The sequence below is a fragment of the Dipteris shenzhenensis genome, chromosome 26 (assembly GCF_047967505.1).
Source record: "Dipteris shenzhenensis isolate YYH24624 ecotype China chromosome 26, Dip_SZ_1.0, whole genome shotgun sequence".
NCBI classification, from domain to species: domain Eukaryota; kingdom Viridiplantae; phylum Streptophyta; class Polypodiopsida; order Gleicheniales; family Dipteridaceae; genus Dipteris; species Dipteris shenzhenensis.
The window spans coordinates 7837219-7853861 of record NC_141621.1 but is presented as its reverse complement, the minus strand read 5'-3'; the positions used below and the strand labels follow the sequence as shown (position 1 = coordinate 7853861).

Here is a 16643-nt window from a genome sequence, read left to right as displayed (position 1 = left end):
GGGAGAGGGAGCGGAGCAGCAGGGGGGAAGGGGCGGAGGCAGGGGGGAGGGGGGGAGCAGCAGGGGGGAGGGGGCAGAGGCAGGGAGAGGGAGCGGAGCAGCAGGGGGGAAGGGGCGGAGGCAGGGGGGAGGGGGGGAGCAGCAGGGGGGAGGGGGCGGAGGCAGGGAGAGGGGGCGGAGCAGCAGGGGGGAGGGGACGGAGGCAGGGAGAGGGGGCGGGACAGCAGGGGGGAGGGGGCGGAAGCAGGGAGAGGGGGCGGAAGGGCAGAGGGAGGGAGCGAGGGACAGGCAGGGGGAGGGGGCGGAGCAGCAGGGGGGGAGGGGAGGGAGCAGCAGGGAGGGGCGAGGGACAGGCTGAGGGGGGAGAGAGACGGGCTGAGGGAGGGGGAGCAGCAGGGGAACGGGGAGGAGCAGCAGCTTTTAACTTGCATCAATGACAAATATCAATAATATTCTAGAGGCAGGGCCAGGCAAGCAAATGTGAGGAGGTGAAAAAATGAGAACAGCGGCTGTTTAAAACTCATGTAACATGTGCCAACGCAAACAATAGCAAAACGCTCGAAACCAGCCTTTTGAGATGTGGCTGGAACACCCAGAATGGTGTTCCTCCATGTTCCCTCAATCCATCCCCATGTTCCCCCACATTCCCCATGTTCCTGTGCACCCTTGAATATAGAATGACATTCCCCCATTCCAAAAAAGTGGAATGGAAGCCTTAAGCTTGTCTTTGATCAAACATGAATTCTTATCAAACCCGATTTTTTCCCTGGTTTTGTCAGTAGACCAACTGATAAAAACTTATTCATGAGATTTGGAACATACAAAATGCTCCTTTTAGGCTTACACGATAATCATAGCATGCCATGTGGCATCTATCCCTATGCTTTGTATGTCTAGTGAGTGTGTGTATGTCACGTGCACCAAGATCAAGCTAGGTTGCATTGAAAACTGGCTAGCTCCCTACGCAGCATATATGGCAGGTTTTGGGGCCTCCAAAGGGCAGCAACATGCAGTGTAAGTGGGCTGGGGGAGGTGCCTTTAATAGGCAGCCTCACCCCCCTCCAGGTCGGCCCCTAGGGATGAGCAAACAGCCTGACCAACCCAGCCAACCAGCCGACTGGCCGATCGGCCAGTTAGGGCTGGCTGGGTCAGCCAAAACAGGCCCTTCCAGCCCCTACATAAGGCGGTCTTTGCCCTCATTTAAGCACTCAGCTCCCAGCCTCCAGCAGCACCTTTTAGCCAGCATATGAGCGAGGTTTGGTGTCCTATTTCAGCAGCGTAGCTCCATCTCTCACATGTCGCAGTCAGGGGAGTGGTCTCAGCACAGTTTTGTATACCGATTTCGAAATCATGTACAACAGTAGTTAGGGCATTTATGTCATCCGTATAAATAAAGCTATTATAGTTAGGAAGATCTCTGGTGTCTCTCATGCTTGAATTCTCCTTTTATGTTCATCTATTTTCCACACAGCTAGCATGTTACATTGGTATCATAGCAGTATGGTTCCATCTGATCTGAAATAGGTTGGAGGGAGTCCTGGCAGCAAAGCTAATGGGGACTCAGCTAGCAAAGGAGGGAGCATGTTAGGGATATTCTCTAATTTTGTATTTTGTTCATACCCTGGACTATTGGTAGTATCAAATTAGTGGTAGTACCGTACTAGATTAGCCTCTCCCTCCCTTCCTTGATTGTGCATCAGGCCGGCTCCCGTCTTCACCCGTATGCGTTTACACCCTGCCGGGCAAGGTTAGGGGGGAAATTTTGGTCCTCTGGCAGTCATTGTTGCAGTAGTTGATGGGTCTCCTAGTCTTCCACCATGGACCTGTCCAATGTTGCAGGTCTCAGGCAAGCGCTCAAGGAGAAGTATCATCTCCTGGAGCAGACTCGGCTCTTTTATGAGCAACTCCAGCTCTTGCACAAGTAGGAAAAGAAGACAAAGGAGGATGCATTAACAATGGACCGTTCTCAGCTTCTATTGGAGCAAGAACGACATGAGGCGGCCGCGCATCAATCCAGACGACATCGTGCAGACTTGGCAGCATATGAGGATCAGTGCAGATGAGACCAAGAGCAAATGCCTTTACAGCATCAACCGCTTCTCATGGCCTGCTCACAGTTCCTCTCCTCATCAACAATTCCCACTTATGTGGCCAACTGAGATCCAAGGGTGGAAGCCCCATAGAATCTGACTGTGGCTGATGAAAAGGCCTAATGGGTGGAAAACCCATCACACCTATCTGTTGCATCTAGGTGTCCCCTTGGGTGGAAGCCCCTGGAGAGCTAACTGTGGAGACTAGACAACCCGACAGGTGGTGGACCCAAGAGGGTCATCTATGGTAACTGCTGATGGGTCTGAGAAATCTCCAAGGATGGAAGACTCATCACTATTTGCTCCCCTGCTAAAGCTGATCCAGGTGACTGAGTTCCCTAGGTGGAAGACCCATAGGAACTTACGGGATTTGATGAATGAGCTAGACTAGTGAAAGCCCCATCCATCTTAATTGTACTAACTGAAAGATCCCCTCGGGTGGGATAAGCTGCTGTAACTCAATGATCCCCAAGGGTGGTAGACCCAAGTGGCTCATCCTCAAGGCGTGCTAACTAAGCTGGGCTAGCCTCGGGGATTAAAGACCCCTGAGGGTTGGCTGTGGAAATTGCTGCACTACCCCCATGGATGGAAGACCTTGAGGAACTTGGCATGACTTACATTTCACCTTCTCATCAGGAGTGTTTAGGACTATTGGGCTCAGTTTCTAGTCTCACTCACCTTGATGCTCAGCAAGAGAGGGCGTCTCAGGAGTTTGCCAGACTAGTGTCAGGCCTAGCACAAGGGAGTACCCTCATAGATGGAGTAGTTGAAGATTCCTTGGCAGTCCGTGTGAGGACAGTCATGCAGTTTCCTCCACAGTTCCCCTTCGTCAGTTCTTTAGGGAGGCAGCATTGGAATAACAGTCTAGTAGAGAGGTTGAAAAGGCCTTCCCATTATTGTCCCCTTCACTCCAGGAGGTTAGTCATGCAATTTCCTCTCCATCAGAACTCGAGCCACCCGTAGTAGTAGTGACTAGCGTCTACACCTGCAGTTCCCTTGGTGATGACAACAATTGGGTCGATTCATCAGGGGTGTGCTCATAAGGCTAAGTCCTTCATCAGTATGTCAGGGGGACACACTCAGTCCCAATATCCCTTCGGAAAAAAGCTATGCCATCCATCTCTCAGTCCTTTCGAGAGGCATAGTCACTCATTACAGTCCAGGTGTTCTCTGCAGTTCCGGACATCTCACAGCCCTTTCGGGCAGCATCCCATTCAGCAGATTCATTAGAGGGGTGCACCAAAAGCTCCTCCATTCCTTCGGAGAGCATCCAGTATAGTCTATGCCTTGGAGGGGTGCTCCGTAGTGCCCGCCATCTCTCAGCTCCTTGGGGAGACATCCACAATTCCACCTCTCTCGGAGTTTCTCAGAGAGACATGCATAGTTTCAGCAGCTCCCAGCATGACTCCGATTCTAAGAGGGTGGTAGAGTTTTTACCCTCAGCCATTATCATGCCATTAGAGGAGGCAAGTGCATTCCAGCTTTCCCTCACCAATGCAGATAGCAGTACCACTATTTCCAAGAGCGCATGTGAGTATTATGGAGTTTCCAAGTTTTCAGTTTTGGTTGCCTAGCCTCAGTGGCTTTGTCATGTCCCCAACAGTTCATGGAGTAGCACCAGTATTTTTAGGTGAGCGGATCTTCCATCGTAGGGAAGGTGCATGCCAGCAATTGGTAGCCAGTTTCAAGCCATTACCCATCTAGAGTGTAGTGCCTCTGCATCAGCAGCCCAGTAAGTCCTCAGTAGTTCACAAGAACAACATACAGTTCATATTTCCAGGAGCCAATCAGAGTGCCATAACACCTGAAAATCAGGAGTTCGTAGTAGTAACGTGGTGGGATGATTGGCCCTAGTAGTTCAGCTTCCAGTCCTCGCCGCAGTACTAGTTCTCATGAGTTTTTATTGAGCCGTCGTCTTATCATCACAACCCATTCATTCCTCAGCAGTTTGGAGCAATGCTAGCTCAGTAACAATGCCAGACTATTATTTTTAGTTCTTTGGGGGACAATCAAGTTTCAAGTAGTTATCCTTCGCTTGGCAGATTCACTCAGTCCCTCAAAAGCTACCATCATCCACGAGTTAAGCAGGAGGGAATGTCACATGCACCCTGACCCCAAATATCTTATCGTATGCTGTGGCCCCTAGCCTAGCAAGGATGAATCAAGAACGAGCTACAGAGGTCCATTCCCATTTCCCAAAGTCACAAGCCACTACGGAACAATTTGAGTTATCCACAAGTTTAGCAAGAGGGAATGTCACATGCATCGCAACCCCAAATATCTTATTGTATGCCATTGGTGGATGATTTTCACAAGCGCTTGCAAGATAATTGTGGATGCTCATTGGCTATATATGACATCCATGTGTAGCACCTAAGGGCTAGGGACTAGATAGGGAGCACTATTTTTAATGCAAAGCATGAAAAAGGCACGGACCAAGGCCTAAAAACAAGGGAATTGGGTGCCTCACCCTTGCTTGAACAAAAAGGCATGATTTTTGACTAAAAAGATAGAGACACTTGGTTTGAAACCAGGAAGCTATTTCAATCATGAAGAAGGTGCTAGAACCCAGCCAACAATAGCCCAATCTTTATCTTTGTGGAGTTCGCCTTCTTTGGATGCCAAAAAGCAAGTTCAATTTCAGCTATAAAGAGCGCTCAGTTTAAAACAATCATCTTTTTTGTCTTTTCGATTGTGAGAGGTGCTGGCTCTCTTCTTAGAGAAAGCGAGTTGATCTAAAGAGTTGAAGATCAGATTGAGAGCTACACTTTTCGTTTTTACTTCGTCTCAATCCGAGCTCGTGGCAAAAAGTTATGGTCTAATTCGTAGACAGAAGCTGTGCAGGAAGCATGTCGAATTTTCTTGTACTGCTCTTTTTGTAAACTCCAACAAGGTGGTGTTGCCTGAGGAGTAGTGGTGAGCAGAGCATCTTCTGTTTGTCGCTATACCTCTGATATATTGGTTCTTCCTCGTCCTTTGCATCTCTTTCTCTATTGTCTATTCGTCGCAAGATTGTCTTTGAGCGGTGGTTGATTTCTTGCGTTCCCGGGTTTTGTTTCTTGAGAAGAATTCGCGTAGAGAAGCTGTGGTGTTGCAACCTTTGGTGATTGTGGTAGTTGTGAGTGTCGTGTGAGCTGGCTGTGTTGGCGGTGTGGTGCCAAGCCGAGTGTGCGCTCATCTATCTTTTCCTAGAGTGGTGCTTTCATTGAGAGCTGTCCAAGACACTGTTGTTGGACGTATTGAGGGAGCGGTACTCGTCCCCAGTACACTCAAGGTCAACCGGAGCAATGAGTTACGAACCGTTTTGAGGGCTTTGAAGGGGAATATGCAATAAGACTCATCCAACGTATCAATTGGATGGCCTACGATAGAGGGAGAGATACAGATGCTGATCGACTGCAGATGCTTGATATGCTGCTTGCAGGACCAACTCGCCTATGGTGGGACGGGACTCCGATTGCAGAGAAGAATACTTGGGTTCTAGCGATTCGAGTGTTTTTGCAACAGTATGGACGAAGGAAGACAGTAGAAAAGTTGTGGCCGATGATGGCGCATGCACATTAAAGAGAACAAGAGGATGTTGCTCAGTTTGTTACGCGGTTTGAAGAGAAGTGGCTAGCAGTGAGAGAGGTATGCAAACCCAAACCGGTCAAGTACCAGCAGATTTCTTTAAGAAAAAAAAGTTCATTTCTTTGTTGATTTCAACGTTGAAATAGAAGGTGGAAATCATGGATCCAGACACCTATGTAGCAGCAGTGCGGATTGCCAAGGAGAAATATCGAAAGATCCAATTGGTGGGAGGTCCTTTGTCCATGACATCTACAATGGGAGAGAGAGCCTCTACTGACACCAATCCCTCAACTGTTTAAGTCTAAAACCTATCCCACCTCCTCCTGTTCCTGTAGTTCCTGTGCAACAGGCGGATTCTCGAACTCTTTGGCATGAGGATATCCGATTGTCGGCACACAAGGTTACAAATATGTCATTGGCATTGTTGCAACAAAGAGAGCATGCTCCAAACCCGAGACGTGGCAGAGGACCAAGGAACCAGTGGCAAGCGGTAGCAACTTGTTTCAATTGCCATTAGAGGGGACACATAGCTCTAGATCGTCCTCATCCACGACGAGCAGGTGGGGAGATGTATCCTATTTTCAATCAGTGACAGCTAGAGGAGCGGATGGAAGGGGTGCTGAAGGTCGTAGAGATGGAGAGCTAGCTAGACATGAGCTAGATCGGAGACCTGCCGAAGGAAGTAATGTAAGTGTGATTGGAATCAGCACATCTGATGATGAGGTAGAAGTGATGACCAACAAGAGGGCTCGAGAGCCACAAGGAGAAAGGGAGACCCATGCTAAGAAGGGGACAAAAGTCCCAGAGGAAGCGGAACCTAGCATTAGGAAGAAGAAGACCATACGAAAGATTCAGATGGAGGATTATGACTTAGGTCGAGATCAGCTCGCTTATGATCTTTTGGAGGACTTGAAGCAGAAGAAAGTGGACATCTGCGGTGACCTAAGGGCTTGGCATCTACTCCCCTTCCCCAGAGGCCTGTGAAGAACAAGTGTCCTACGTGCCAGGGGAACTAACCTGCTGTTGTGCAGAGAGGTCGACGAGGTGGCCTTTGTCTTGCCCTTGCTCAAGGACGAAGGGTCCACAACAGATCTGAGAGGGGTGCATGAGAAAGAGGCCCCAGGAAAGTCTACTGTTATCTGGGGGGATGGGGCGGGGGGCAGGGGGTGAGGGTAATCACGGCATCGGAGCAGGTGGAGGGGGAGGCAGGGAGAAGCCACGAGTGAGGCGGAGAGGGGGTAGGCGGGTTTGAGGGGGGCAAGGGTGAGGGGACTGGAGGGAGCAAGGGGGGAGGGGGGGGCTATGAGGGATCTGTTGTTGTCAAAGTCAAGGGTGCTGTGCGGTAGCAGGGGCACCTAAGGCCTCTGGGTCTCCTCGTTCGAGCTCAAGGGAGGGAGAGTTAGAGGGGCTGAGGTCACTGATGCTCCGGAAACCTCTGGTGTCTGCTCCTACTTGTGCGGAGGATCCTATGAGCATGAAGCCTTGACCCCAACGGGGCCTGCAGAATGGCCTGAAGTCTAGGGCCCTCTCTCCGAAGGTCGTGGTCCACCTACCTAGGGGCTTGCCAACCTGATCTCCTTGTGACAGCTCGACTGCCTTTGCTCGCCTCTTACAATTGGCACGTTGTCGTTGGTCCTTTCTAGCCCACTTACTCCGCTTCCCACCTTGGTCCACCTTCCCTCAAAAGGCTCAACCCAGGGCGTTTGGGTACCCTTGATGTTGTCGCTGAGACTGTTGTTGTCTTCTTGGGTGGCCACTGGGTCCCATCCTCCCAAGCGTCTCTATGTTGTCCCTATGTCTCATGCGTGAGGGGGGGGGGTGCTGCTCAAGCCTCTCATACAATCATGGGCTAGATGCCCTTCTGTGTACATCTCAAACACAGGCCTTGTAATCCGAAGACCTCTAGTCTCTGACGAAGTGTACCTCCCTCAAGAGTCTCCAAGAGAATCACCTCTGGGAGGGCTTCTAGGCTCTTTATAACCAACTAGAGACATCATCTGCCACTACAGACACTACGGACTCCGAAGGGTACTCTAGAACTGTTCTATCAGACGGCCCTATACTCCCTCCGTCATTGGAAAACGGGGAACATGGTGAGTCGAATCCATGTCCTCCACCGTAAATCCGTGGTACCAAGGGATAAGGTACACCAAATGTGGGCCTAGGAGAATAGGACTCCTCTCTGCGAGAGCTAAAGTAGTATCCGGGGAGCCAAGTTGGAGGAGAAACATGCCTCATCCGTAGATGGTGACCGCTTGGATGTGGTCACGATCTGATGCCAAGATGGCCTGAATCTAGTCCTTGATATGTCTCCTTGAGGGAGTAAGGCCAACTATCCTGCCAACAACTGCCCTGTCCTGAAGTAGATTCACTCCTTGCTATACATGTTGCTTATCAGCTGGTGATAGGAGAACTTTGACGGCTAGGGGAGTCGAGGGTGCTGCCATGGAGCTCCTCTGGCTAGACCGAGGGTAGCCACCAAGAGTCCCAATCACTAGAGAAAAGCAAAGAACTGCACCATCCACTACGAGAAAAGGCGGTCAACTAGAGGAAGGAAGGAGAAAAGAAAGGGCTTTGGATAGGAGGCTAGAGCACGTTCCTAGAAAGAGCAAGAAAGAAGTTCCCACGAGAGAGAGGACAACCGCCAAGAGCCCGCCCACCCATGCTTTAGGGGAAGTACGTGCTGAATCTTTGTGAGATGTGATGGCTTGTCCGTAATTCAGTGGTGGGGAAAGGATATGCTCAAGTGAAGGAGCAGCCCTGAAGTACTTCCAAAATTGTTGCCAGCCCTTGAGGGTAGCTTATGAGACCACCAAAAGAGATGTCTAGGCTGGCTGGTCACTCAATGCCAGCCCAAAAGACCGAGGGCTTGCTGTGTAATATTGACTTGATGTCCAATGAGCCGCCTAATCACACTTGCTCGAAGCAGGAGGTGGGGATCCCAGAAGGGTAGAGGCTACCAGGCTGCTGAAGAAAAGCCACGCAAGGAGAAGGGGGGGTCGTCTAGTGACGCCCCCTCACCTTGCTGTCATAGGAGTTCGCCCTGCCCGAACGGTGGGCTAAGCACTAGAGTTGTGCCTAGAGCAAAGGGGATGGTACATGGGTTGTACAGCTTGGAGGTCGCAGGTTGATCGAAACAAGAGCCGGGGGGGGGGGGGGGGGTCGCGAGCCATACAGAGGCTGGTAGGTGCTCACGGTGCCATGCACTAGCCCCGCTAGAGGCGGAGGAGAGGATCAAGGGCCCGGGGGCGGGGGGGGGGGGCAGCACACAGGTTGAAGAAGCTCGGCTCTGTTATCCACGTTCCACATGTTGCACGCAAGTGTTGGGAAGGTGAAATCCATCCATTTGGTATAGCTGATACCATGTTGGATAATTATCATACTTGGCTCCCTTTGGTATACTCCTTTCTAGATTATACAATTTTCTGATTGTGCCCAAAATTTGTTGAAATGTTCTTAGATGTCTCTTTCAGTCCATCGCCCAACTAACAGTAACACCGCAAATCTCAAGCTTAGCATAGAGGAGGTGCCAGGTTTTGTATGGACAGAGAGAAATTACAGACATCACAGCAAATGGTAAAAACAAAACTGAATCCAAACATATAAAATAAAACCAAAAGAAAAATGATTTCAAATTCAAATAGCTAAATATGTATTTCTGAAAGGAGAAAGTTAATAATATAATTTTTAGAAAAATTTCATCACATGGGCTCAACATGGTGGAACTCCAAAGCAAGAGGTGGGGGCAGAGGAGCTAGAGCTTCTGAAAGAGTAATCTTGCTGCAAACTTAAACAGAGTGAAAGAACATCCACTACACTTACATCAATGTTCCTACAATAGATAGAGCATGAGAAGTTGGCTCGTCCACCAGGCCTTCGAGTGAGAAAACTAAAATTGCCATTGAAACTGCCTGCATGATCTCAAAAGACAAATAAAATGTTGGAGAGTATTAATTCCTCATTTTCTATCAATTAAAAAGATTGTAACAGGGAGACATTAGGTCTCCCGATGTTTTAAAATAAAATTAGCTAAAGAACTTCACTTTGTGGGAATCTTTTGATATCATGACAACCAAATAGAGAACATGTCCCACACAAGAACTCCAGATTTTACAATGATGGCCTGATCGACTACAAGAAGAAGAAATAAAGGAGTGAGCTAAAAGTATCTCACTAAAACAAATCACCTGATCATTTCCTATGAAAAAAATACTACGTACACAAAGGAGCATCCTCTCCTCCATATATCGAGATTTGCCTTACACATGATAATTTCCCAGCCTAAAACATTTCTCAGATCAACCACAAAGCCCAATTAGTTCTCACTTTTCCTTTCACATTGGACTACACATCCATAGGGGCTGCTGCTTGCGCAATACACGCATCTCATTTTTCACCTTGCACTAAGATTTCTCTTTTGAGATAGGGGTGATGAAGCTGTCCTTCATGACACAGATTTCACTGCAAGCTGCTTACATGACAAGATTATAACTGTTGATCATCAGCCCTCAATAACCATAATATTACCCAAGTAACAACCACATATCTCTCATAGTGCATAAATGAGGTTCCCTGAATGGTTATGAAAGTATTGCATGCAAGGATTCGGGCTATGCTAACTAACTAATGAGCTAGAGTCAAGCTCCAAATCATATCCCAATCATTCTTCAACCTGAGGTAATGAGGATGATGGTTTGGCAAGCTTATCTTGACATATGGAGATCATCCCCCTTTCTTTGTATAACCTTCTTCGTTTTACCATCCATTTGACAATCCCCCAATTGCAAGATCTTGCTTTGTTTCGTGATCTCGTCATAAAGGTTGACTTTATTAAGCTTATTATCCAGTTCTCCTATTATCTCTTCTTTCATGGACTTCATCTGATTGTTGATCATTTATTGAGCAATAGAAAGAAGCTGTGGATTTTTGCATTACCTCTTGGAGTTCTTGTTTGCCCATACTATTGATCTCGTGGATTTTCTTCTCCATTGTTGCAAGTCAAAGCTCGAGTTCTCTAATCTCCTATTGTAGCTGAAAGATTGGCTCCTGCAATGCTTATAGGCTGTAATATATCTAGTATGTATTCTCAAAGGAGATTGGTGTAGGAGGGGAGGGAATGATAGGATATAAATATTTTTTGGTTGGGCCTATAAAAGGTCTCCCCCTTCTCCACTCTTCGTCTCACGCAAAGGACAATGTTCAAAGATACATAAGCATGCCCATACCTATTAATGTCAGGCGTAATATTGCAAGTATGCGTACCCGTTCTCAGATGCTAGAGGTGGAGAGAGGAGCCTGGGGAGATACTTCAAGAGATCGACGAATTTGCCAAATGTGTGATTTGCAGGACGTGGAGACAGAAGCACATGTTTTATTGACATGCCCACAGTATGCCCACATAAGGAAAGATTTTCGGAATGTCGTAGAGAGGCACTCAAATCTTGTGAGCCTACTCACGCATGTACATCCTCCTATCTTGGGCACATATATTGGTAGGATTCTTAAGCACAGAGAACAATGCACGATGTCGTAGGCTATAAAGCAGTGATACTGTGTTACTCTATCACCCCTTCCTCTTTGGAGGACAGAGACTTCCTTTTTTGTATCTTCTCTGATCAAATGAGGTCCCATGGGTTGTTTTTTCGGCCCCTAGAGGACAATAATACAACATTCTATTCTATTCTATTCTCCTTGGAGCATTCTCTCTCTTTGACCCACCCCCTTGGCTGTGGTTGTATCCCCAGATCTGAATACAATTGCTATTGCCTATCTCTGGTGTCTACCTTTCTTTCTCTCTCTCTCACATGCTTTTGCACATGCACAACTCTCACATGGTATCATTTGTCATTATTGATTAGGGACTAAGAGCGGGCTGGGCTGACACAGTAATTGCATTGTGACTTCTCATCTGCAGTGATTTGGCAAACTGAGGAGCGATTGCAGCAGCCTGGACAGAGGTGTTTGTAGCAAAGGTCATGTTCGGAACACAGTCTTCCCTAGGCGTGGGGTTACAGGAGGGAGGGAGGCAGACTTCTGGAGCGGTTGGACCGTTTCTATGTCAGTGATTAGGCGATAGGCAGAGGTGGAGAGTCAGGGGTGGTTAAAGGGACAACCCTTTCTGAACATGCCCCAGTCATCCTAGTCCTGGACTCAGCCTCTCATTCCTTACCTCCCCGCATGTGCCGGATCCCAGACTCCATCTACTCCAGAGCAGAGGTTCGCCAGCAGGATAGTGGACCTGTGGGAGTAGGATTGGGACCCCATGGGGGATATGGCAGCTCAGGTAGCTCAGGTTCTTGCCGAGTCTAGTCTCATCTGTCAGCAGGAGGCGACTTTGGTTAGGCAGCAGTGGTGGGCGAAGGAGAGGGGCCTCAGACGAGACCTTGCCTCGATACAGCCGATGCAGCAGTCTTCTCCAGGCTCCGAGGAGCTTAGACGACAGGAGGTTAGAGCCCGAGCCATGTTAGAGGAGATCACCTAGAGACGCTCAGAGTTCTCGTTCCACACTTCCAAGTCCTTTTGGGCTAGGAAAGGCGACAGGATGTGCAGAGAGTTCTTCAGGACTCATAGCCAGAGGTCAGCAGGGGAGCAGCTCTGCTCTCTTAGGGCGCAAGATGGTAGTGTCAGGACAGATCCAGACGAGGTCAAGGACTTGGCGACAGATTTCTATAGATCCCTGTTCCAGCAGGAGCCCCCAGACCCTCATGCCCGCCATTGCAGGGAGGAGGTGTGGAGATATACACCGACGCTCAGGCAACCTAGCATGAGTGAAGCCCTTCTCGCCCCGTTCACCGTGTCAGAGATGCAGGATGCTGTGAGATATTGATGGGCAGAAATGCCCAGGTGAGGATGGGCTCTCTAGAGCTTTCTTCACCACCTTTTGGGAGCAGATCCACCAGCCCCTGCTCGCAGCCTTCGAGCATATCTTTTCCAGCGGACAGATGCCAGAGAGCCTTGCAATAGGCTTGATTTGCCTCGTCCCCAAAGGGGGGGACCGTCAGGAGATCAGACAGTGGCACCCTATCACCCTCCTTCCGACTGCCTATAAAATCCTCGCCAAGATGATCAGTAGCCGCATCCGTCCCTGCTACATGACTTGATCCATGACACCCAGACTGGCTTTGTCCAAGATCGCAGCATTTTGGACAACATCTTCACGTTCTCAAAGGTGATAGAGTGGGCCCAGCATAGTGGCCAGCACCTAGCCATACTCCTTCTTGACTTTGAGAAGGCGTATGACAGGGTAGACTGGTCCTTCTTGGAGGGCACACTTTCTCGGTTCGGTTTCCCGAACGAGTGGATTAGAGGTATTGCTAGCCTCTACAGATCGGCCTCTAGTCGGGTTATCATCAGTGGCAGGATGGGGGAGAGATTCACCCTCGAGCGCTCGGTACGTCAGGGCTGCTTGCTTGCGCCCTACCTCTTCCTCTTTTTTGCGGAGGCCATGGCTCACTTCCTACGAGCCCGTACCACCGGTCTTCGAGGGATGCAAATTCCTATCATGGATGATGCAGAACTTTTGGACTCCGAGTATGCAGATGACACGGCCTTGTATGTGTAGGATGATATTGAGTCACTGGAGTGAGTGAGACTGTCTCTAGAGGTTTTCTCCCAAGCCGCTAGGGCGAAAATCAACTGGCATAAGTCAGTTGGTTTTCTTACGGATCTGGGAGCCAGCTCACAGTGGGGTATTTTCCTGGGGTTTCGCTGGATCCCTAGAGGACATACGACACGCTACCTGGGATTCTAGGTAGGGCTGGATATGACGCCGGCTCAGCAGTTCCTACCGGTCCTAGCTTCCATACGATGGAAGCTAGCCTTCTGGAGCACGGCTCGGCTATCTCTGGCAGGCAGGGCCCTTGTGGTCAATCAGGTCCTTCTAGCCACCGCTTGGTATGTGGCATCCTGCTGGTGCTTCTCGAGATCATGCGTAGCCCAGCTGAGGAGACTGGTGTGGAACTTTATGTGGTCTAGCTCAGACGGTTCCGCCACCACTAGAGCTCGGGTCGCCTGGCAGAGGGTCATTCTCCCCCAGACAGAGGGTGGTCTTGGCATCATAGATCCATAACATTCACAGTCAAGCATTACTTGGCAAGTTAGTCATCCGCGGTCTGACCCCAGGAGGGCAGACGTGGAAGCTCTTGCTTCAACATGGTCTCAGCGCGTGTATCCCCCAGAGAGGGGGTGATTGGCAGCCTTCTATCTGGTGGATTTTCACTTCAGCCCCGCTGACTCAACCCCGCTCCCCCTTCCTCCGCAGTCTCTTCTCGGTCTAGAGGAAGCTGTGGCACAGCCTCTCCCAGGTCCCCCCGAGCTGCCGAGAGGAGATAGACAGACAGCCCCTGATTTGGAGCAGCCAGGTGACATATGATACAGATTGCCAACTTGGAGAGAGGTCCCATATCCCATGGGCGCTCTAGGCGCGTGGGCCTACGTGCTCGCTCCGGGTTTGGAGGGACGTCTATAGCCAGTTGGGCCCAAACGAGCTGGCAGCAGCAGTAGGTACGGCACGAGGGATCCACGCTCGGCGAGCGGAGATTGATGCTGCCATTCTTGCAGGTTGGAGGATACCCACAGTCACCAGACAGTTCCTCCCAGGAGATGAGAGGTGGCTAGGGCAATTCACACCACGTGGCATTCCTTTGGTGGTTGCACGCCTTCTCTCGGACTCCTCGATTCATTTCTTCTCCGTCGCCGATGGTAGCCGCCTCCAAAGCAGAGAGGCTGTGATCGACCCCCAGCTTCCCTGGCAGCGCCTTCGCATTATAGGGTTGCAAGGGAAAGTGTGGCATATGGACCCCCTGGTTGTGCAGGCCCAGGATTAGAGACTCTGGATTTGGGAGGGCCGCTCCTTGACAGAGGTGGAGTGGGACCCAGGGGAGTGGCGTTGGCCACCACTGGAGGCCTCAGAGAACCCTACCCCCTTCTTCTCATATAGTGCGCGTACCGGTAGGCGTGCTCTTGGGGCTCTTAAGCGCAGGCTACCCACCCAGGCACATAGCTGGTATGCCCAAGGGATATCTCTCATCTTTCTTCGTACATTCTGGAAGACTCGGCAAGCTAGCGGCCGAGGAAGATCTCTTACTTTCTTTGGATGGTAGTCCATAAGGGGCTACCAATCGGGAGCTGGCTAAGGCAAATGGGGCAGGAGGGGCACTGCCAGATGTGTTTTCAGGAGGAGGAATCCCTGAAGCACTACCTTTGGAGCTGTTCTCATGCTCAGACAGTGTGGAAGGGAGCCATGGGGATCTTAGCGAGGGCTACACCCGAGCTAGGACCGGTCACTTGGGGAGCCTTTTGCTGGTGCAGCACCGAGGTGGGACATCACTTGGCTTACGAGTTCTCTCGATAGGATCTAGTTTTCTTCATCACGCAGGCCACCAGGGCATACATGGGAAGCTTCCCTTGGCATCTGACAGAGACAGATGCATGAGCCATGAGTCGGCACCCAGTTTGGGAGATCATTGGGAGTATTGTAGGCTGGCATATTTGGACTTCCAGATGCGCGCAGACCCTAGGAGATCAGGCGGCTTCTGCTACCTAGACCCTTGCGGACATCTGGAGCACGATCATTCACACGCTCAGAGTCAGGGGGACTCCCGGGTAGGGAAGGAGAAGAGACGGCGTTTCCTTCGCGACTGGGACCATCAAGAGCTTTTCTTCCAGCACTCTGCTCAGAGTCTTCAGTGGCATTACTCGCCCCCACCGTGGCTGTTTGTCCACACTCCGATGATTTTGCCCTGAGAGGCTTGTAATTATTTTTGTTACCCCGGGCTGTATCCGTTTTGTGATTACAGTCCGTTGGCCTTTAGGCCTTCTTGTACTCTCGTTTTCAAGCAATATAACTAGCACTACTTTTGCAAAAAAAAAAAACCATGGACCATCCTGTAGAGTGCGTACTCGATTCACCTCCGAGAGAGAACCAAATGAGATGTCCTCGAACCATAATGCTACCATGAACAACAAATGAGATCTCCTCAGCTGTGCTTTCCTGAAATAAGTTTCCAATGGGGTATAATGAACTGTGGGACCCACAACAATCGATATCCTCTTGTGAACACATCACGTAGAGGAACCTCAAACAACAAACTCATGTACACGCCATGTCCATAGTCTCTACGACATCAAGCAATGAACTCCAAACTCACTGGTCCATAGCTCCACAATGTTGCTTTGCTTGCCAGACGTTCAAATGATCGAGGCCGTTATCAGCCGCACTCCCGCCCACATGCAATCTAGCTATGACCCATGGGGGGAGACTGTCATACTAGTAGGAAGTTGGTGCTATCTAGTGATCCTTGGCAACCATTACTGCCTTCAATCTAAAGAGGTGGAGTTTGAGCGGTGCATGTCCTTGAAAGCATGGATTGATTTGTGGCCTATGCTTGGACTAGAGATTCTACCTGTGAGGAATTGTCAGCAGGTCACCGCCATAAGAGGGCAACTACCCAACTTGAAGGAGGTGGAGTTCGAGCGATGCATCTCTTTGGAAGGGTCGGCCTCTCTAGATTCTTTAGAGTGTCTATGGTTGATGGCTTGTGGTGCCTTGAAATTTGTTGAAGGTGTAGGCAAGAATTGAAGTTGAAAATCAAAGGGTGTATATCCCCAGAAAAAATGCTGTTATGGAGAGAGTTTTTACATCCAGAACTCGAATCTTGTGAAATAATTCTGACCTTGACAAGTTTCAAGACCGTGGCTCTTATAGTCAATGCCTTTGAATCGGAGCTGACACTAGCCCGTCTCATGATCAATGAATTATTGAGTTCCCATACGCTTGAAGAGGCTCTGCATCGAAGATTGATTCAAGTTTTGCACCCAACCTAAAGGCTTTGGTCATCCCGGGGCTTGAGGTTTAGCAATTACTAGAACCCCACTTGAAGCTTTGGGTAGGACTAGAGGATCTACGCTTGGAGTAGTGTAATGAATTCATAACTGGTGTAGGTGAGCTCCCAAATTTGAAACTCCTCCAACGGCCTAGCTCCA

At 49.8% G+C, this 16643-nt stretch overlaps 1 protein-coding gene across 1 annotated transcript in view; it reads right to left on the bottom strand.

Annotated features, from left to right (window-relative positions):
* The window catches only part of LOC147884609 (Major facilitator superfamily protein), a 121214-nt gene that overhangs the window by 13785 nt on the left and 90786 nt on the right, over window positions 1-16643 (bottom strand). The window contains exon 10 of the mRNA XM_087397397.1: window positions 9483-9571. Coding sequence (XP_087253523.1) covers window positions 9483-9571 — 89 coding nt within the window. The remainder of the gene's footprint in view (window positions 1-9482; window positions 9572-16643) is intronic.